The 22,404-nt window shown below is 38.4% G+C and overlaps 1 protein-coding gene and 1 long non-coding RNA gene across 2 annotated transcripts in view; both read right to left on the bottom strand.

Moving 5' to 3' along the window:
- Positions 1 to 6,310, bottom strand: part of LOC306650420 — a 28,888-nt gene extending 22,578 nt beyond the window's left edge. The window contains exon 1 of the long non-coding RNA XR_013760923.1: positions 6,195 to 6,310. This is a non-coding gene — a long non-coding RNA (uncharacterized lncRNA). The remainder of the gene's footprint in view (positions 1 to 6,194) is intronic.
- A 6,752-nt stretch (positions 6,311 to 13,062) lies between these two features.
- Positions 13,063 to 22,404, bottom strand: part of LOC306650410 (zinc finger protein 680-like) — a 492,831-nt gene continuing 483,489 nt past the window's right edge. The window contains exons 4-5 of the mRNA XM_079122453.1: positions 14,439 to 14,540; positions 13,063 to 13,595 (exon numbers count right to left, since the gene is read on the bottom strand). Coding sequence (XP_078978579.1) covers positions 13,559 to 13,595; positions 14,439 to 14,540 — 139 coding nt within the window. The 3' untranslated portion in view covers positions 13,063 to 13,558. The remainder of the gene's footprint in view (positions 13,596 to 14,438; positions 14,541 to 22,404) is intronic.

Here is a 22,404-nt window from a genome sequence, read left to right as displayed (position 1 = left end):
TGAACATCATGGAAGAAAGACATGGAGAAAATTGGCTGAGCTCATGGAATCTAGGAGCAGAGAGAGGTAAGAAGAGGTTGGAAGAAGATAAATCAGTACAGTGCATCTCCAGTGACCATTTCCATAAGTAGTTTTCAGCTCCCAGGATGACAGGTAGATACTGACACACTCATCCACTGAAGATGCATTTGCCTAAAAACCCCATCTCTGAGTCTTGCTGCACTGTGACTAGGCTACCAACACATATTATTTGGGGGATGGTGCAGTTTCAAATAAGAACAGTTTCCAATCCACTCTTATAAGATGACTGTGCCTACAGAAGATTAAATGAACAGAGGAACAAATCTTTTGCCAGCAGAGTCAGGCAATTATTATCTGCTAAACTCCCATGTGAAATTGTAATCACCTGAATATAATTTTTTTTCAACTATCATTCTTTACTTGGAGAAAAATGGGAATATGCTGTGTCTGATTCAGTGGTGCATGGGAAAGATAGTTGATAATCCTATGAACTGGAGAGGGAAAACAATTGGAAATGCAGTGAGGGAACTCAAAATGTGAGAATTGGGGGCTGGGAGATAGCTTAGTTGGTAGAGTGCTTGCCTTGTAAGTAGGAGGCCCTGGATTTGATCCCCAGCACCCCCCCAAAAAATGTGAGAATTTATCACACCCATGAGCAGCTAGAATGAGGAAAGAGTATCTTAGATTTGAGACCCTTCTTATACTGTGAAAGATTCAGAAGAGGCAGAAGGAACGAAGTGAAGTCCTGTGGGAAAAAAGATCCTCCCACACAGGGAACACATATATTGATCTGGAGTCTTGCCTCATGACCTTTTCAGGCACTCTACACAAACTGTGGACATACATCGATGCCCAGTTATAGATGGCATTATGAGGAAACTGCAGTTTAGGATCACAGTTTATTAATAGTTCACACTGAAGAATTTGCCTGGCCAAGGTATTGTTATTTCTGACATTAAGGAGTCACCTGTTCATCATGATGAACAAATGTTTGCACAATCTGCACAACTATGGCTTATCATTGACAATTACCACATTAACATGATTCAATTTGGTCACACAGTATAAGGTGCACAAAATCCTGAATTCTTATATTTCTAAAAGAAAACACCAAAAACATGAGAGCTAAAGTAACAGAAGCTTATTCTTTTACAGATGTATGTTTTCAGTGCTGTAGATTAATGTCAAAGAGTTTTCACACCCCCAGGGCCTTCAAAGACACAGGGGAGAATCATTCTACCTTCTGGTTGCCACTAGCACTCCTTGACTTATGTCAATAAATACTTCTCTTCCCTTTGTGATGATGTAGCCACGGAAACTTGTAGATTCATAATCTAACCCTTCCATAGATTCATAGTAGTACCACAACATGTACAGCCCTCAAACCTCACAGAGTCTGGAACCATAAAACCAAAGATGGAAAATCCTGCAATAAGTTTATCCATAAAACTTTGAATTCTAAGAGAAAAAAAGTCATTATTAAGAGAAATGCAAATCAAAACTAAACTAAGATTCCATCTCACACCAATTAGAATGGTGATTATTAAGAATACAAGCAACAATAGGTGTTGGAGAGGAGGTGGGGAAAAAGATACACTCATACATTGCTGGTGGGGCTGCAAATTGGTGCAGCCACTCTGGAAAGCAGTGTGGAGATTCCTTAGAAAACTTGGAGTGGACTACCATTTGACCAAGCTATCCCACTCCACAGCCTATACCCAAAGGACTTCAAATCAGCATACTACAGAGATACAGCCACATCAACATTCCATAGCTGCTCAATTCACAATAGCCAGACTGTGGAACCAACCTAGATGTCCTTCAATTGATGAATGGATAAAGAAACTGTGATATCTCTTATATATATATATATATATATATATATATATATAATATATGATGGAATATTACTCAGCTATAAAGAATAATAAAAATTATGGCATTTGCAGGCAAATGGATGAAATTGGAGAATATCCATGCTAAGTGAGCTAAGCCAAGCTCAACAATCCAAAAGTTGAATGATCTCAATGATTAGCGGGTGATGACCATAATGGAGGGTGGGAGGGGGTCAAGAATGGAGGAAGGAGGAACTGTACAGAGGGGAAAAGAGGGGTGGGAGGTGTGGGGGGAGGAAAAAAATAAACAGAATGAATCAAACATCATTACCCTATGTAAATGTACGATTACACAAATGATATGCTGTTATTCCATGTACAAACAGAAACAACATGTATCCCATTTGTTTACACTAACAATAAATGAACATTTTAAAACAAAGTCATTATCCTTTCCTGGACACCAATGTGGATTATTAAAGTATAAATTTGCAATAATAAAGACCAAGAAATTATTGAAACAAAGAAATCCATAAATGAATCCATAGGTATATAAAAACTATTTATATTTTAAATAGAAACAGAAGGTAATATATGAGTCCAATGACATTGAGACTAACATTAAATGTGGAGGCATGATACAACCAAATCTAAAGGTACATGTTTGTGTTTGGGGCACAGTTCACTGAAAGTGTGCACAGAAAATGTGAAAGGCCCTGGGCTCAAACTCCAGCACAAAAATTAAAAGACCTATGCCCAGAGTAAAGGGATGATGACATTGGAAATCTACACCATACAATGCTGCTGACCATTCCTCCTCCAGGGACACATTGCATAAGCATATTGTTTCAAGTCCCTCTTGACAAATTAATAAATTGAGTCATAGACTTATGTACATTGGACCACAGAGAAAATATCTGACATCAAACATGGAAGAAAACCTAGGGTCACCTTGGGCATTAGCCCCAGGATTACCCAAAGTACTGCATAATTGGAACAGAATCACCAAGAGTCAGTGTCACCCTGAGGATGGAGAAACATTGTGACCATAAATACACACCCTAACTCTAAAGTTTGCTGTGATAGAGACCTCAATTTACCTAGTACTTAAGGGGAAGAATCTAGACAGTGATAAGTATAAAACCCCAGAAAGAGTGGTAGTCTTCTATGGTTACCCGACTACTTCCATGGACTTCAACAACAGAAATTAGGGAAGGGGGGAAGTTAAATCACAAGGGAATGTTTTATGCCTAAAGAGATTGTTTAGGGTACTTAAGCAACTAATGTAGGTGACAGTTGGGCCACTCTCTGTCCTCTCCTGCATCAAAGAGTTCAAAGGGAAAATCCTGGCAACCACTTGCAGTCTTAGTGGGTGTTTGGCACTTCCTGAGCTCCCTCTCCCAGCTTCCTTCTGTAGTAACTGCAGGACATGCCATTTCCCTTGGAAGAAGTTTTCTATTCACTGGATAGCTCATCTCTAACATTGTTCATTCTGTGGGACTACATCCTGACCTCCCAGCACTGGGGCCAAAGTCACTGAGAAATGTTCAAATCTCAAAGATCCAATAAGTGGTTTGGAAAATAGAAAATGAAAGAACTTAAGACAGTGATCTGTGACTTACTTTGACCAACAAACCATGAACAGATGATGTGTGCCACTGCCCATAGTATCAAGATAGACTACATTATTCCATACAGTATATTTCCTGCCTCCATGTTGGGAAACAGTTATGATAAGATGGAGTTGTCTCACGTTGGGTGCCCTGGGTGACCACAATAATTAGACCTCCTCCCAACATACACTGAATAGTGTGACCAACAAATCGGTTTTGGTTGAACTAAGTCATCGGGGGTATTTTCTAAAGAAACTTGGAAGTATCCTGATTCTGAATTGTTGCCAACTGCTGCTATTCCTTTTCCACTGCAAGTTTCAACAATTCTTTATTCTTTGCTTTCCCTTCTCAGGCTTTAGGGTTAAACTTGACCCTTTATCAGAAAAAAAAAAAGAAGCAACTAGTATACACAATATCAAACACAGAAAAATGCAAATTTTCTATGAGTATTCAAGTATATTCATGGATTTTATCAACCAGGGATGATGGAAGAGGAGTTGTATTTCAAAGGTATGAGTTTTCCTTACAGAAATTTGACAGAATATTTGGCCATTTGTATTTCAGATACCAGAGTTTCTATGTAGCTTGATTCATGCATTTATAGGGGAAATACAGTATGCCATTGTAGCCTAGGTGACAGTTCACTTCCTGATTACTGTCCCTCCAACTACACACCCTACTAATACCTCCAGGTCTAACAATTACTCCTAGGATTTGTACAGGCACTGTCTAAATTAACACCTGTCCTTCAAAGAACTACAAACCTTAAACTCTAATCACTGGAGTAAATGTGACTCAACATGTTCAAATCTCCAGAGATTACAATCAAATGAATTGGCGTTGCCTTGGCAAGCACATAGGTGGATTAAATCCCCAAAAACACTTGCAGAAAAAAAGTAAAATATCACAGATTCCTGTTCATTTACAGCATACAGTGGCTTCCTGGGAGCCTGGTATCCAACAAACTTACATCATGGATTAAAGGTACCATTTCCTGCAGCTTGAACATGTCTGTAGGAATGGATATTATAAAACACATGAAAAATAAAACATGTTCTAGATTATAAGAAAATGGAAAAAAGGAAACCTTTGTAAGCTGTTGATGAGAATATAAATTTGGTAACATTTTTGCAAATATTGTTTGCAAAGTCATTTTAAAGACAATTAAAACAGAAATATGTGATTCAGTAATAATTCTGAGTATACATCTAAAAGAGTTGGGAATCATTCTGTCAAAGAAACAACTGAAGTCCATTTTCACTGCAGCACTATTCATGGTAGCAAAAATTTAAAGAACAAAAATCTTTTAGAAGAATTTTTTTTTCTTGTACAGAGGAAATAAACCCAGGGACATTTAAACACTGAGTCACATCTCCAGCACATTTCTCTGTTTTGTTTCGATAGAGGGTCTTGCTGAGTTGCTAAGTGCTTGGATAACTTGCTGCAGCTGACTTTGAATTGTGATCTTCCTGCCTCAGCCTCCTGGGCCACTGGAATGATATTTAGTCATTTAATGTCAAGAGGTTCCTCCCAGATGTAGGGCATCCAGCTACTCTCTTGAAAGACTCCACCCAACAATTCAAACTGCTCTCCAAGAGGACAAGACCTCAGAGAATGATATTCATCACATACCCATTGAGTTATAGACACAGCAGATGTTGGATCTCATATGGGTCAGTTCTGAAGCACAGGACTGGAAGACAGGAGAGGTTGAGACAAGGAAGCATCACACAGTCAATTCTTCAATGGTGAATCTCAACACAAAATATTGTGATATGTGTCTGTGCCTTGGAAGACAAAGGGACGAGAGGCACACAGTTTGTTCAAATGGTCACATGATACTTCTCTGCTCCCCTCTCAAATAAATTGTTCACATAAATTGTTCACATATATGAGACAAAAACTTCAACATGTGCCATCCGCTATTTGAGAAGTAACAAAATATTCTGTCAAAATGAAATCTAGCCTGGGAAAACAAATTGATAAGGCTGAGTAGGAAAATTGGCATTGGGAATGTGAACTGGAGTGAAAATTTAAAAATGTTCCTGTATATAGTCACGAATACAATAGTGTATTCACAATCATGAACATCTACAAGAAATGGGACCTAATTAGAGATATATTTCCATGCTTGAATAATTATACATAAATGAATTGTCATGTGCAACTAAAAAGAACCAATTAAAAAAATAAAATTCAGTAATTCACTCACTGACCACTGAATAGCTGGGATGGAGCTCAGTTCTTTTCTGGATTGAGATACTGCTTCCTGAATATTCAGCTAGCTCAGAAGGAAGGAGGAACAGAGGCCTCTAGAGACCACAGCTCTACTCATGCAGGAACACTATGGAGTCGGGGTCCTCCTTTCACCATCCTCTCTGTCTACAGCACACAGCCTGCGAAGATGCTGGGCTGCCAGCACAGGGACTCCCTTGTCCTCCTCTAAGGACCTCCGCATTCTGGTCTCAACCCCAGGAGACGCTGGGCTGCCAGCACCCTGATGTCCTCATGGGGCTTCAGGCAGAGGCTGAAGACACCATGCACTCATATGACAAGATATAGAGTGTCCAGCTACCGGATGCACTAGATGTAGACGTGGGGACTGAGGGCTGAGCACCACACAGGAAGATGATGGCGGCAGACTGAGAGGACCAGGAGCAGCCCCACCGCCATTCCCAAGGGCTTGGGCTTCACTCTCATCTCCAGCTGCCTGAAGCACACTCACCATTTCCTGCTCTTCACTCTGCCCCGCGTTCTCCTTCTGAGTCTCTCCTTCCTGTGTCATACAGAAACTTGGGGCTCCTGAGCACAGGAGGAAAAGCCAGAAGTGGATCCGGAGAAGGGCGGGCTCCGAGACCAAGGCCAAAGCTAGGTTTCAGAAGTCCGCCCTCCTCTCTGGCTGCTGTGGATTGGACAGTTCTCACCCTGATGCCTCTGATTGAAACCGGGCGTCAGGCCCCGCCCCCTGACTCTGAGCCTAGAGAACCACCTCTGAATGACAGATAGAATGTGGCCACCCAGGAATTAATGAGAACAAATCACAGACTTTGGGCTGTTGCTTTTGGTTTGTAACACTAGGGACTCAACCCAAGGGCACTTTACACTGAAGCAAATTCCCACTCCCTTCTAAATGTTTTAGACAGTGTCTCATGAATTTGCTTGGCTGGCTCAGGTTCAGAGACATGTGCCACCCACCTTAGCTTTAATTTTTGTTTTTTTTATTTCTGTGAATTGAATTCAGAGCTTCAGCTTCAGGTATTTTAAGGGCAGGGTTTCCTTGGCCGTAGTGCTGTCTAACCTAGAGAGGAGGAAATTTGTATTTATCATTGTATATATGGTCATAATGACTTATGAATTACATACATATGTATGGTTCATGAATGGAAATGATATAATGGAAAATAATTTAAATTCCAAGTAATGTTCCTGTTCTCTGGACTTGTGCTAAGTTGCTGAAGGCCTTGCTCAGTTGCTGAGCTTGCTTCGAAGATAAACTGATTTTATAGCAGTATCAGCAAGAATATTTCCTTCAGTGAGCAGTCCAGGAATTTTAGTGTGACTATATATGTGAGCAAGAAGTATTGAGGCCATATGATCTTATAAAAGAGATTAAGGAGTGATAAACAGGGATCCAAATGAGGTGACAAAATTGCAGAGGAAATATGTGGCATCAGTTTGGCTATATACTGAGAGTCTGCAATGATGTTTAAGGTGTTGGGAAATATACAAAGAGCCAAAATAATTGCAGCTAATTCTGCTCACGGAGAAGATTGAGGAAATGTGTCATAATCAGTCAATTTTTTATCAGTGAATATAGACATCACACCCCAATGTTTTCCCCCATCAGTATAGACAGTAATACCATTGGAAAGTGGAATGGAGAATATAGAAGAAGAATGTGGAAGACTTGACAAAATAAGGAAATCCAGGGTTGCATGGAAAGCAATAGGAGGTAAAAATGTCAGTTAAGACAGTTTGATAATATGAAGAATATTCCTAATACCTTAGGTTACATTAGTGCAGTTAACTTTCTGTATGTGCAGATCATATAACTTGCTTGCTACTCAGAGTCCACTAGTACCAAATGTTTTTCTAATAAGATAATGTCTCCAGGTCTCAAGGACAGAGAGATTTCAGAGTGTTTCTAAGTTATTCAAACATAAGATCTTTATTTTCCCGATGACTCTGCTCACTCTTCTGGTCCTTGGCTGCCCTGAACCTGTACAGATAAAGGACTTATTGTCTTTTAAAATCTATCAGATTGAGAACTAACTTTTGCCAATTGGCCTCTAAACAAAGCAAAGTGTAAAATCAACAACTTTATACTTGGATAAAATAGTTCTGATCAAAAAAATACATTAACTTAGGTGTGCCAGATTCAAATCAATATATATTTATGTATGTGTGTGTGTGTGTGTGTGTGTGTGTGTGTGTGAATATATAGAAATAACAAGAACCATAGAGAAAAAAATGGCATGACCATCAATTATTTTAGTAAAGCAGCAGGAGGGAAAGACAGATGGAGAAAGAGGGAGAGGAAGAGTGAAAGAGAGAAACCAGAGAGAAGTGAAACTGACAATTTTGTTCCTTCAGTCTCAGATCAATCTCTGTCTGAGCCTGTCGGCCTCTGCTGTCTACATTCCCAATGCTAGTTTCAGCATGGACTGGCTAGAGAAATTAATGCCTAGGGCTTTTTAACCATTTTGACCTTGGTTGGTAATCAGGCTGGCCAGATTTGGTTGCAGATAATTATGAAACATCTCCCATTACCTTTGAAGATGAGGTTGCTGTGTAAGCTGAGGGTAGGGACTTGTAATATGGCTCCTTTTCATATGACTTGAGGCTGAGACCTCACTCAGAATATAAGATACTAATTACACTTTTGATAATTATTTTACATAAGGGAGTACATTTGCCAGATAATTCTACCCTTAAAATCTCTTCAGAAATGTAATATTAACCGGGTGCTTGGCTCTTCACCATCCCTATAATGTGGAGCTCCCAAGATATATTATGGGACTTGGAAATTAGGCTGCACTGAGGGAAAGGTTGTTTTTCCCCAGGGACAGTCCTCTTTCCAGCATCCCCATTGCCCACATTGGGGATGTGGCTTCATGGGGGTCTTGAGATATAAGAAGATTTTGCCCAATGTACAGTCCACCCACATCACAAACAGGGCTCAGGGGGTATATTAGAGGGACTGTGGGGACAAGAACAGCAGTGACTTTTTTAGGGCTATGGATGGCTGAGGCTCAGAATTGAGGTTTAGTTTAAGATGAATTTCTTTCTCCTGTTTGGCCTCATTTTCCTTATTGTTACAAGTCATGAAAGAAGTACCTAGAAATTGCTTCTGGGAAGACTTGGTGCTATTCTCTATCTATTATGCTTTTTATGGTATCAAGTGCAGACCCACGATAAATTGGTCAGAGAGAGAGTATCAGTACAATTGTGAAGTTGTAGTGTGGTATATTTGGTGTTTGAGTGAAGGAAAAACAAAGATTGAAGGTAGGGAACCTCAAAACATTTGCCATTGTGTATTAAATATTTTCCCAAAGCCTGGAGAATTTCTTTATCAAGAATTCTGTTCTTGTGACATGTGTACTGATTATCTAATTTGTACTATGGCCGAAGTTGAGTTATGAGCCTAATGAGAGGTTGAATTTTGAAGTCAGTTTCAGAGTAGATTTCTTTTTTTTTTTTTTTTTTGCAGTGCTGGGGATTGAACCCAGGGCTTTATGCTTGTGAGGTAAGCACTCTACCAACTGAGCTACATCCCCAACCCTAGATTTCTTAAAATTGGTAAAGAGAAAGTTCAACTTGGTGTCTCTGGGAAATGACTGGATAACTCCCATCTTTGGAAAGGTTCAATGGAATTGATGTTTGGAGGGCTGAGCCTTGTCTGGATTCATATGCCACAGGTGTGCCAGTCACTGGACTGGACTTTTTCCATTGGGGATTAAGGGAAAGTCTTTACCCAATCTTAAAGGCAGGGAAAACACAGGATCCTGGTTACCTAAAGTGTAGGTAATTATCTGCTGGAGGCCCAGATAGATGGACTCTTACCTTTCTGGGGAGAATGGCGAGGCCATTCTTGCTGGCAGAAACAGATTGGCAGATGTCTTGGATCCATAAGGTTTGCTGAGTGTGTAGGGAGGTGTAGATTGGGGAGGGGAGGAAATAGAAATGGGACAACTTTAATACCAATAAAGGATTTGCCACAAATCCTTGAACTTTCCATGTGGCATAAATCTGCAATGATCTATCAGCTGATATTTGCTACCCCTGTGGGATGCCAGAGCCAGATGTGAGACATAAGACCTTCATGCATCACCAGAGAACAGCCCTAGCAAGCTGCCTTAACTTGCATTAGGGCCTCCTTACACCCACAAACCAAATTTTTATCAAGCAAATGCTGGTAGTTGCTCAGCTAGAGTGGACTTCAGAGGACATAAAGGGCCTACATTCTTCAGAGTGGGTTGACACAGTGAATTGGGGATTCGGTCATAGTTTGATGGTGGCTGGGGTGACCCCCAATGTTCAGAAAGACACAGAAGTACTGGATGATCACTTTCAGGGTTCATCAGTTATTTAACTTTGACTGTGGGGAAAGTGAATGGGCTTTTGAGATACAGGGAATGACTAAATATTGCCTTTTTCTGTTTTCTTTTTGGGGAATCAAAATATATGCAGAGAATGACTGAGCCAGCTGCAAAATTCTTGGATCAGCACAGCCTTCATTCCTCAATGAAATCAATGATGAAGTACTTTAAATGAGGAAAAGGTCCATCCTCTGGTGGACCCAAATTCTTGGTGGAAAATGAGTCACTGGCCAACAGAGGAGTCTGTGCTTAGTAGACTATACTGAGAGGTGACCATATGCACAGAGCATGTCAGTTGAACACTCAGGAAAGAGGTTTTGAGAATTTGAAGTTTGTTTTACTGTTAACTATTTTTACTTGGGGAAAAATGGAGGGTCTGGGGTCAGCATTGCTTTCCCTTCAGGGTTCCATTGTACTGTCAGTGGGAAAGAATTTATTTAAAGGAAGGATCAATGCTTTGGATTCCTCTCAGAGACTGTCATTTTAGGCTTGATGGATGTCTCCTTCCCAGGACTTGTCTTGTCACTATATGATGGTCACATCCTTACTAAGGATTGTCCTGTCAGTGGGAAAGAATACACTGAAAATAAATCAATGCCATCAATGTGTGGCCCTCCTCCTCACTCCCTTTTCCCAGGCTACAATATTTGGTATTTGTCATTTTCCATATCTTACACCTGTGAGCTGCCAGATGGAACAGTGGGAAAGAAGTGGGTCTGATTTTCCCCTGGTTTGCTGGGCTCAGGTAAGTCTTTACTAGTCTCAGATAAAGTCATGCTGACCCACTTGCAGACTTCCAAATCTGACTTCAAAATTGCTTTTGCACTGGTGCATGGTAATCCCAAGATGTGGTCTGGCACCTGGCCCAACTTCCCACAGATGATTGCTGAGCTCATTGTGTCTTCTGTGGACCCACATCAGGAGTCGAACATCCTCTGCCTTGACTAGAGTATGTGTCCATTTAGACTCAGAATTTTTTTTTTCACTAAACCTGTTTCTAGAATTTCTCAGCATTTTCTATCCTATATGGCAATTCCACTCTTTCTGTAAAGCAGCTTTCTATAATTTTGTCTCCTTTACTCACTTAATGTACTCAAACTCTTTTTCTCAGACTCTTTGCCCAATATTGAATATTAGTGCCATCCTATTTTTGTCCACCTCAGGGAGAAGCAGTATTTCCATGGAGTAGCTGAGCTATAAGAATTACTGCTTCACTTCTCACCCACAATCTTTCATCCTATTTTGTTGGGAGAAATCCTAGTTCTTGGCCAGCAGCAGTAAATGTCTCAAGTGTGTAAACCTGCAGGGAGGCACGTTCCATCTTGGCCACTTAGGAAAGTACACAACTACCCCAAATTGACTCAGTATTACCAATTGAACCTGTATAGGAACCTGGTGGTCTTATTCCCCGTGGGGTGCATTGTGATTGGGAAAGAAACCTATAAAATATGTAGCTGTTCCAGCAATAAGTGAGTTATAATCTGCTTGACACAAACTTGCTTCCACCCAACTCATGGAGTATCAGTCTTGACTGTGAGCTGCTTACCCCATGTATGAGCCAATCTGTCACAAGAGAAGCTATACCTTTTATCTTGTTTGCTACCAGGGATTGAACTTAGAGGTGCTTAAGCACTGAGCACAGCCCCAGCACTTTTTATTTTTTATTTACAGACAGGGTCTAAGTTTCTTAGGGCCTCACCATGTTGCTGAAGATGGCTTGAAACTCAGAATCCTCCTGTCTCAGCTTCCTGAGCTTCTGGCATTAAATATATATGCCAGCATGCCTGCCCATTAGCTGGACTATATTTTCGGACCACTTCAGGCAAATTTCTCCTCAAGCCTGAGTGTAGAAAAATCACTTTGGGTCACAATTTCTTCACTATTTAAGGAATTACTAATTATAATACAGGAGATGACTAATCGGATAGATGAACCATCCATGTGGACATAAGGAACGTGTTTCCTTCCTAAGAACTTTGTTTATCTCATTAAAATGTGTGAAAATAGAAAAGATTAATTTCTTTGACCTACTGATAGGAAAAGGCCATAAAAACCTCAAAGAGAAATTCAGTAAAAATTAGGATGATTGGTTCTGCATCATTAATTATCAGTATTAAGGCATCTGTGTTCCTTGAGTGAGGGCTCATTCTGCAGAGGGTATGACTGAGGCTGTGAAAATTCCTCACAATATTCTGCTTGTTTCAGTTCAACATTTTTTTTTACATCAGAGTCACATGGACAAAAATGAGGATATAATGCAGAGTTCCCATGTGCCTATTCACCAGAGTTTTCTGTATAATTTACATCTTGCGTTTCTGTAATATTTACTGTAATTATGGGACCAAACGTAATAATACTAATGTTGATATATGATTATTAAATAGACTACTTGGTTTGTAATTCTATGACTATTAACAAAAATCATACTACTGAGTAGCTACTGTCATAGTGACTTACAGTTTAGGTTCAATACACCAAAGTTCCCCTTCTTCAGATAGATGTTCAGTCTTCCCATTTTCCCTGAATCTCCAGCAACCTTTAATGTTTCCATGGCCTATTATTTCTCATTTTTTGCTGGATTCAGAGTTATGTGCCATTTTAGACCAGCTGTTTCCCATAGCAACATGTTTATGTGCTTACATGTTTATTACCCACTTTCCTTTTATTGCTAGACTTAATCCTGTCCCTCTTCCCCCAGAACTGAAGCCAGAAACCAAAAAGGCAATGCCATGGTGATGGCCCACCCATTATTCCTATGGTGTAGCTCATTGTGAACACATCTATTCACAGATTGGGGAACACCTCATTGCTAACCGGCATTACTGGTACCTCCCTACCTCCCATGAGATCTCAGTCCTCAGTGATTAGAGCTTGAGTAGCTCCCTGATGCCCATGCCACCAAGACATGGCCCTGCATACCAGATTCCCCTGAGCAACCTAGCCAGCAAATTTGAAAACAAGTTGCCATGCACTGCCTATTTGATCTGAACAGACATCTTGAGATTTTTTCTTAACAAACAATGCCAAGAAACAGAATAGGAAGTCACAATTTTCCCTCTGTAGTAATGACAATTAATTGCAACTGCTTTTACTTTCCTTTTTAATTTTTATTTGTTCCTTTGAGATATACATGACAGTAGAATATATTGTGACATATCATGCATACATGGACTCTAACTCTCCATTCTTGTGGTTGTACATGTTGCAAAGTTTCACTGCTCGTGTATTCATATATGAACATAGGACGTAATTTTCATTCATTGTATTGTCTTTTTGTTTTCTATTCACCTCTTTTCCCTTTATTTCCCTTTGTCTAATGCAATGAACTTAAATCTCCCCACCCCCATTAGTTACTTTAAATAGTGCTACCCTTTGTAGTGAATTGACAAAGTCAACAAGTCCAGAGGTGAAATTTCTCCTGATAGCATAAAGTAACCCATGGTACTTCAAAAGCAAGAGATCAGGGAGCTCAAAGTAAAACAGTGAAGCTTCAAACCTGAGGTGAATCCACCCAAGAATTCAGCATTCTGCAAAGAAGACAAAGGACATCCCAAAAGGAGGAATTAGTGACTCTCTGTGTTCCTCCAGAATGTCCAGTGGTGCTAGAAGTTTCCCTTCAGTCTCTTCCTGTGATAGCCAGAACTCTGATGTTTCCTCTTAGGTTTATTTTCATTTATTGACCTCAAGGACTTCAGTGAAATTTTACATTATCCTCAGCAAGTGATGTCACCAAGGAAGGAAGCACACAGGGATCAGAGATCATTTTAGCTCAACACAAGTTAATGAAGTTTATAAAATATGAAGCAAGATTTTAAATCAGTCAGGTGTGTGTACATATGTGTATCTTTTGTGTGTGTGTGTGTGTGTGTGTGTTTTAGACAGGGTTTTGATACATTTTCTGGGATTCAAGTGATTCTCTCACATTAGCCTCCTGAGAAACTAGGTGTATCAGTGTGTGCCATCATGCTGCCTAACCAGAGCCACATTTCACAAGTGACTCAATACTAAATAAGTCCTGTTAGTCAGTTTTTTTGTCTGTATAACATAAATGAGACAAACAACTTAAAGATATGCAAAGGTTTCTTTTGATTCACAACTTTGGAGGTTTTGGTTTATTAATTGTTGATCATGTTGTTTTGGGGTGGGAAGAGTGCACGATGGAACAAAATTTCAGAAAATAACAGAGATAAAAGGGTGGAACTCTATTGTTCCCACTAGAGTATGCTCCCAATGATGTACTGGGTTTTGTCTCTCCCTGTCTCTCTCTTGTTCTTTCTATGTTAGTCAGGATAAAATCCAGGTCATTGAACATGCTGGGCAAGGACTCTACCACTGATCCACATACTTATGTCCTAGGTCTTGCCACTTACAGGCTCCCCCACATCCCAATAGCTCCATTTTGGAAACCAAGCCTTGACCATATGGATGTTTGGGGCTGATGAAGATCCAAACTATCAACGTCTTCATTATAACTGTAGCCAAAGACAACAAAAAGGTAAACAGAACACCAAACTCCAGACCATTCCCATGTGGCAGTCAAAAGGGCTCTGATGTGTATTGAAAAATTACAGGAAATAAATTCAGTAATATGTCCAAACTGTAGGAGCATATTTGGTGGTTTTCAATAGAGTGTATATGCAACAGAATCATGTGAAAAGGGAAGCACAGAACTTCAAATATATAAACAATATGAATTATTACCATTCACAGTTTGCATTAAAAATTTAAACACTAAATTCTGGAGAATTTTTTTCAACATGAAAAATGTTTGTGATGAACATAATTTCAGTTTTTATGTAAGTTCATGAAAGTTTATGTAGGTTCACTACTTGGCTGTAGTGCAGAATCAGCTTCCAGGTGGCAGAATAAACCACCACCTGTGACCACTGGCTGATGTCATCCTGTGGGACCAGGTGTCTTCAGAGCTGACATCATGCTTCTCTCTGCTGCTTGTGATCGTAATAAACTGTTAGACACCATTTAGGCTTGTTGTATCCTCCACAGCAGTGGCAAAGCTGCAATTGTGATTTTTATGGCCCTGTCAGTGAACATATTGCAGCTTGGGGACTGCTTGACAGTGACTTGTAGATGGGAGTTAATTGTGAATAATCATGTGTGATGTGATTTGTAGCAGCAATTTCATGCACCTGGAATGTTACTTACTAATATCTCAAAATACTTTCCATACCCCTTGGTAATCAGATTAAAACATTTTTTATTTTATGACAGGGGATAGGATTGCTTTGACCTTCTTACCCTAGTGCTATCTTACTCTTTATAATGATAAATGTCCCAGTAGACTTGTTATTGCATCTAATGTTTGACAAGACCAGTCCTGCTGAAGGGAGAAAGGAACTCCCCATTGGAAAAGAGGAAATTTTTCCATTTTCAAACTATCATAAACAAGCACCATCTGGTAAAAAAATTTTGATTATACGTCTCATTTTCCAAGATAATGATCCTCTGGTTTTAATTGGGTATCCATCAAAAGAAATGATTTGATGGCCTCACATGTACCCAAATGTGTAGGACCTACCATAAAGTGTACTAAGAACATTATTTAATGATTTTGATTGTAAATATATTTAGATGATATATTTGTGAGATGTATCTACTGAAAACAGAGAGGAGTAATGGCACCCATGAAAAATTCATGTAGCTCACAGTAAGATTTTAGTTCTAAATTCCTTGGTCATGAGAAGAAAATATGGAGATTGAACTGGAAAAATCTACTTCTAGAGAGAAAGGTAGGGAGTGAACAGGGTAATAGAAAAGACAGAAGGAAATTAGGAAGTAAAGAAATAATTCACGACTAATAGGATTTCTATAATTGGGCATGTGACAAGTTAAAGAGGCCTCCTTCATGAATGAGCCAGATTTCTGTACATTCAGATGATTGTAACTTCCCTCAGTAATTGTGGGATTCCTCCGTTAATTTCCCATTTTAGTTCATTCCTCTACTTCTCTCATTCAAGTCAAGGTTAAATTTGCAGATCTGTTTGCATTATGGAATACATATCCACCAAGGAAGTTTTATGGGCCATGACTCTTCATAAGCGTATTTTCTGCAGCTTCTGTAGATTGTAGCTTAGCCAGGAGTAGGTACTATAAGAACCATGGATGCCATCACCCCAGGAATCTCTCATTTCCACTTTACTACCTGAAAAATGGAATATCTTTGCTGTTAACTTTGAGTATCCCTGCTTGTGTCCACCTATGGTGAAGCCACAGAGCTGAGCTGAACAGAACTGATTCACAGGCACTGATTCCTGTCTCTGGTTGATAGTGTTATTCATTACCAAAATTCAGAAATGGATAAACCACAAGAAAAAGGGTTATATCATTAGGAAAAGAGAGAAATATGTGGGACTACCCTAAAAGCCAAATACTAGTTACTCTAAATATCAACAAATATCTATGGTATCAGACACAACTACTTTTTTTTTAGGGCATTCCTCAGTTACATGAATTGTCCTGATGAAATATAAATTTTGTCAGATATCTGGAACATTATTTTTACTTTATTGGTTATAGGGTGAAATTGAGGTGGATATTTTCTCTGTGTGTGTGTGGAGGGGTGTATCAGGAATTTAACCCAGGGGTGCTTAACATCTTCCAGCCAGTTTTTATATTGTTTTAGGGACATGGTTTGGCTAAGTTGCTTAGGGCCTCTCTAAATTGCTGAGAATGGCCTGGATTTACAATTCTCCTGCCTCAGGCTCCCAAGCCACTGGGATTAGAGGCATGTACCACCACACTCTGCTCTGAAATTGTTGGTTTTTTGCCACTTTAGAGTATATTTTTAATGTATGCTCTATTGAGTTATACATGATAGAAGAATAAGTTTTGATTCATTGTACACAAGTGGAGTACAACTATTCATTTCTCTGGTTGCACATGATGAATAGTCACAACATTCATGTAATCATATATGTACATAGGGTAATGATGTCTCATTCCAACATCCCTCCTTTCCACTGCCCTTCCTCTCTTCTCATTTTCCCCTACACAATCCAAAGTTCCTCCCTTCTTCCCTTGTCCTCCCCCATTATGCATTAGCAGTCACATATCCGAGAAACAATTGGCCTTTGCTTTTGGGGATTGGCATTTCACTTAGGATGATATTATCCAACTGCATCCAATTACCAATAAATGCCATAATTTTATTCTTCGTTATGGCTGAGTAATATTCCATTGTGTATATATACCACAGTTTATCCATTCATCTAGGTTCATTCCATAACTCACCTATTGGAAATTGGGCTGCTATAAACACTGATGTAGCTGCATCACTGTAGTGTGCTGATTTTAAGTACTTTGGGTACAGGCCAAGAAGTGGGATTTGAGGGTAAAATTGCACTTTCATTCCAAGTTTTCTGAGGAATCTCCATACTGCTTTCCAGAGTGGTTGCACCAATTTGCTAATCCACCAGAAATGTATGAATGTCCCTTTTACCCACCTACTCACCAACACTTATTGTTGCTTGTATTCTTGATAATAGCCATTGTAATTGGAGAGAGATAAAATCTTAGGGTAGTTTTGGTTTGCATTTCTCTACTGGAGAAGTTGAACATTTTTTTCATGTTCATTGATCGCTTGTTGAACTTATTCTGGGAAGTTTTTGCTCAGTTCCTTATGCATTTATTGATTGGGTTATATATAATACTGGTGTTATAATTTTTGAGTTCTTTATAGATAATGGAGATTGGTGTGCTAGCTGAAGTGTGTCTGATGAAGATTTTCTCTCACTGTGTAAGCTCTCTCTTCACACTTTTGTTTCCTTTGCTGACAAGAGGTTTTTGGTTTGAATCGATCACATTGATTATGGTATTTGTTTGTCACAATTTGGGAGCATTGTTAAGGAATACTTGTCCTAAGCTAACGTGATGAATATCTGAGCCTACTTTTGTGGTGCAGCGTCTCTGGTCTAATTCCTAGGTCCTTCATCCACTTTGAGTTTTGTGCAGAGTGAGAGTAGTTTCATTTTATGTTGCTGCATATTGATTTAAAGTTTTGACAGGACCATTTGTTGAAGAGGATACCTTTTCTCCAATGTATGTTTTTGGTGCTTTAGTCTAGAATGAGATAACTGTATTTATGTGGATTTGGCTGTTGTCTCTATTCTGTACCATTGGTCTACATGCCTGTTTCGGTGCCCAATCCATGTAATTTTTATTACTCTTGGCGTTTTATTTATTTATTTTTTTGTGGGATTTTTTTTTTGGGGGGAGGGGGATTGAACCCAGGGCCTTCTGCTTGTGAGGCGAGCACTCGACCAACTGAGCTATCTCCCCAACCCTACTTTTGGCATTTTAATTGAAATCACATTGAATCTGTATAGCACTTTTGGTAGTATGGCCATTTTGACAATATAAATTCTGCCCATCCAAGAACATGTTAGATCTTACCATCTTGAAGGATTGCTTTAATTTCTTTCTTTAGTGTTCTATAGTTCTCATTGTAGAGGTCTTTCACCTCTATTGTTAAATTGATTCCCATGTACTTCACTTTATTTTTTTGAGACTTTGTGAATGGAAGAGTTTTTTGAATTTCTCTTTCAGAAGATTCATCACTTATGACTAGACATGAATTAAATTTATGAATTTTTATTTTATACCTTCTACTTTTCTGAATTCATTTTTTTAAGAGTTCTAGAAGTTTTCTGGTGGAAACTTTTGGATCCTCTAGATATAGAACTATGTCATTGGCAAGTGGTAATAGTTTGAGTTTTTCTCTTTCTATTAATATCTCTTTAATTTCTTTGGAGAGAGTTTCAAGGACGATGTTGAGTACAAGTGCTAAAAGAGTGCATTCCTGTCCTGTTCCAGTGTTTTGAGGGAATGCTTTCAATTTTTCTCCATTTAGAATGCTAAAGCATGTATATTTGGTATGTTTTACTCATCTTCTGTCATATATAATGCCTCTCAGATATACATAATATGATTGTCCCTATTCTATAGATAAGTTTCCCGTTGTAGACTGTTCATATTCACACTTGTACTAAATGGAAAATCAGCCTGTAAATTCAAACAATGTATCCTTAGAATGCACATTCATCAACATTTACACAGTTACTATATAAAGATACTTGTTCTGATAATAAAGTTGAATGAAGACAGCTCTGAAATCATACATCTATGGTTTGTCTACTACATTGAGACTCATTGGTTGGGAAGTGTATTAGTCAGGGATCTCTACAGAAACAGAATCAACAGAAAGTATGAGTGTAAAAAGGGATTGGCTTACACACTGAATATTCCACAATTGCTGTCTGCAGGTTGGAGATCTGGAAGAACCTGTAACTGTGCAGTCCAAGAAGTGGAAATCCCAGAACATGAGGGAGAAACAGTGCTACCCTAGTCTCAGACCAAGTCTTCTGAAAACTACCTGGAGAATCACTGGAAGAGTCCACATTGGAAGAGTGAAGAAGCAAGTGTCCAATATCCTCAGACAATTGAAGCAGCAATCAAGAACTCATTCAGGAAGAGTGAAACTTCCATCTGTATCTGCTTCCTTGTTCTTCCAACTTTTTTTCCACCCAAATTACCATCCTATTGCATGGTTCTTCCCATGCTAAGGGAGCATCTCCATTTCAGTTAACTATCCACATTCCAATCATTCTTAGACATGGCCTCATGGACACACACAAAACCTCTTAATCATCTTCATCTTTTAATCTAATCTAGTTGACAATTCAAAATAACCATTACAGGAATGCTGGAATTTTTTAGTTATTCAATCCTCCCATTTGAATTTACCAAAAATTTTAGAGCATTGAATATGTATCTGACCATTCACAAGATGACAAAAGTGAAAATCAAATAAGATACAACCTCTGAAAACTGCAAGATGAGGTAAAAATGGGAAAATATTACTATGGCATATGATAAGTTGTTTGTACCAAGGAGTACACCTAGATATGCTTATCTTCTGAGTCACATTTCCAGCCCTTTTTATATTTTAATTTGAGACAAGGTTTCAGTAAGTTGCTTGGGTCCCTCAATAAGTTGTTAAGGCTGGATTAGAACTTGTGGTATTCCTGATTCAGTCTACATATGAATTTTTTTCATCTTTGTCTTAAGAGGTGTTTATTAAATTTCAGATGACTATTAAGCATCTACAAAGACTTCTTGACATAGATATGTATTAACAGCTTTTAAGACTATTATGTCACTCATTTAACAACCTAGTATCTCTTATTAGAAAGAAAAACAATCATATTTCATAAAAGACAGTGTAATGTGCTATGAGGAATCTTGCTTAATATTTGGCCTTTACCAGATCTTCGGTCTTTACTGTCAGTGACCATCAGTGTGCTAGGTACAACCAAAGCTTTCAGAAAACCAAATCTTTGAGGAGTATTGGAATGAGCTCTTCTTTAAAGTTTTGTAGAACTTGGTTGAGAACCTATCTGGTCCCAGACTTTTCTTTGTTGGTATGGTTTGATAACCTCTTCAATTTTATTGCTTGAAATTGATTTGTTTAAGTTGTGTATGTCCTCCTCATTCACTTTAGGTAATTCATATGTCTCTAGAAACTTGTTGATGTCTTTCAGGTTTTCTGATTTATTGGAATATAGATTTTCAAAATAGCTTCTAATTATGTTTTGTATTTTACTTGTGTCTGTTGTGATATTTCCTTGTTCATTCCAAAGTATAGTAATTTGAGTTTTTTCCCTCTTTCTCTTTGTTAGTGTAGCTAAGGGTTTATCAATTTTGTTTGTTTTCGAAGAACCAGCTATTTATTTTGTTAATTTTTCTGATTGTTTCTTTTGTTTCAATTTTGTTGATTTCAGCTCTGATTTTAACTATTTCCTGTCTTCTACTACTTTTTGTGTTGGTCTGCTCTTCTTTTTCTAGGGTTTTGAGCTGTAGTGTTAAGTCCTTTATTTGTTGATTTCTACTTCTTTTTTTGAATGCGCCCCATGAAATAAATCTTCCTCTAATTACGGCTTTTATAGTGTCCCAGAGATTTTGATATGATGTGTCTTCGTTCTCGTTTACTTCTAAGAATTTTTTTATTTCCCTCCTGATATCTTCCATTATCCATTCATCATGTAATACTGTATTATTTAATCTGCAGGTATTGGAGAAGTTTCTGTTTTTTATTCTGTCATTTATTTGTAATTTCAATCTGTTATGATCTGAAAGACTACAAGGTAGTATCTCTGTCTTCTTGTATTTGCTAACAGTAGCTTTGTGGCATAAAATATGGTCTATTTTAGAGAAGGATCCACGTGCTGCTGAGAAGAAAGTGTATCCGTTCTTTGTTGGATGGTATATTCTATATATGTCCGTTAAGTCCAAATTGTTCATTGTGTTACTGAGATCTATGCTTTTTTAATTCAATTTTTGTTTGGAAGATATATCCAGTGGTGATAGAGGTGTGTTAAAATCGCCTAGTATTATTGTGTTGTGGTCTAGTTGATTTCTGGAATTGAGAAGAATTTGTTGACGTACATGGATGAGCCAATGTTCAGGGCATAAATATTTATGATTGTTATATCTTCTGATTTATGCTTCCCTTAAGCAGTATGTAATGTCCTTCTTTATCCCTTCTGACTAGTTTTGGCTTGAAGTCCACATTATCTGAAATGAGGATGGATACTCCAGCCTTTTTGCTGTGTCCATGTGCATGGTATATTTTTTCCCATCCTTTTAACATCAGTCTATGGGTATCTCTATGAGATGAGTCTCTTGCAGGCCGCATATTGTTGGATTTTTCTTTTTAATCCCATCTGCCAGTATATGTGTTTTGATTGATGAGTTCAGGCCATTAACATTCATGGTTATTATTGTGATATGATTTGTATTCCCAGTTATTTGACTCATTTTTGTTTTTTGACATAATTTGGTTTCTCCTTTATTTGGCTATTCCTTTAGGCTAGTTCCTCCCATGGCTGATTTGCATCATTGGTTTTCATCTCTTCCTCTTGGAATATTTTGCTGAGAATGTTGTATAATGCTGGCTTCCTTTTTGTAAATTCATTTAGCTTTTGCTTATCATGGAAGGATTTTAATTCATCATCAAATCTGAAATAAGTTTTGCTTGGTATAAGATTCTTGGTGGGCATCCGTTTTCTTTCAGGGCTTGCTAAATGTTGTTCCAGGCCCTTCTAGATTTAGGGTCTGGATTTAAAAATCTGCTGAAATTCTTATTGGTTTCCCCCTAAATGTAATTTGATTCTTTTTTCTCGTGGCCTTTAAAATTCTGTCTTTATTTTGTATGTTATGTATTTACATAATAATGTTCCTTGGTGTGGGTCTGTTGTAATTTTTTATATTTGGAGTCCTATAATCCTATTGTATTTGGCTTTCCATTTCACTCTTTTTATT

Source organism: Sciurus vulgaris (assembly GCF_902686455.1).
Source record: "Sciurus vulgaris genome assembly, chromosome: 19".
NCBI lineage: Eukaryota > Metazoa > Chordata > Mammalia > Rodentia > Sciuridae > Sciurus > Sciurus vulgaris.
Note: the sequence above shows the minus strand (reverse complement) of the source record. Positions and strands in the feature narration are given on the sequence as shown.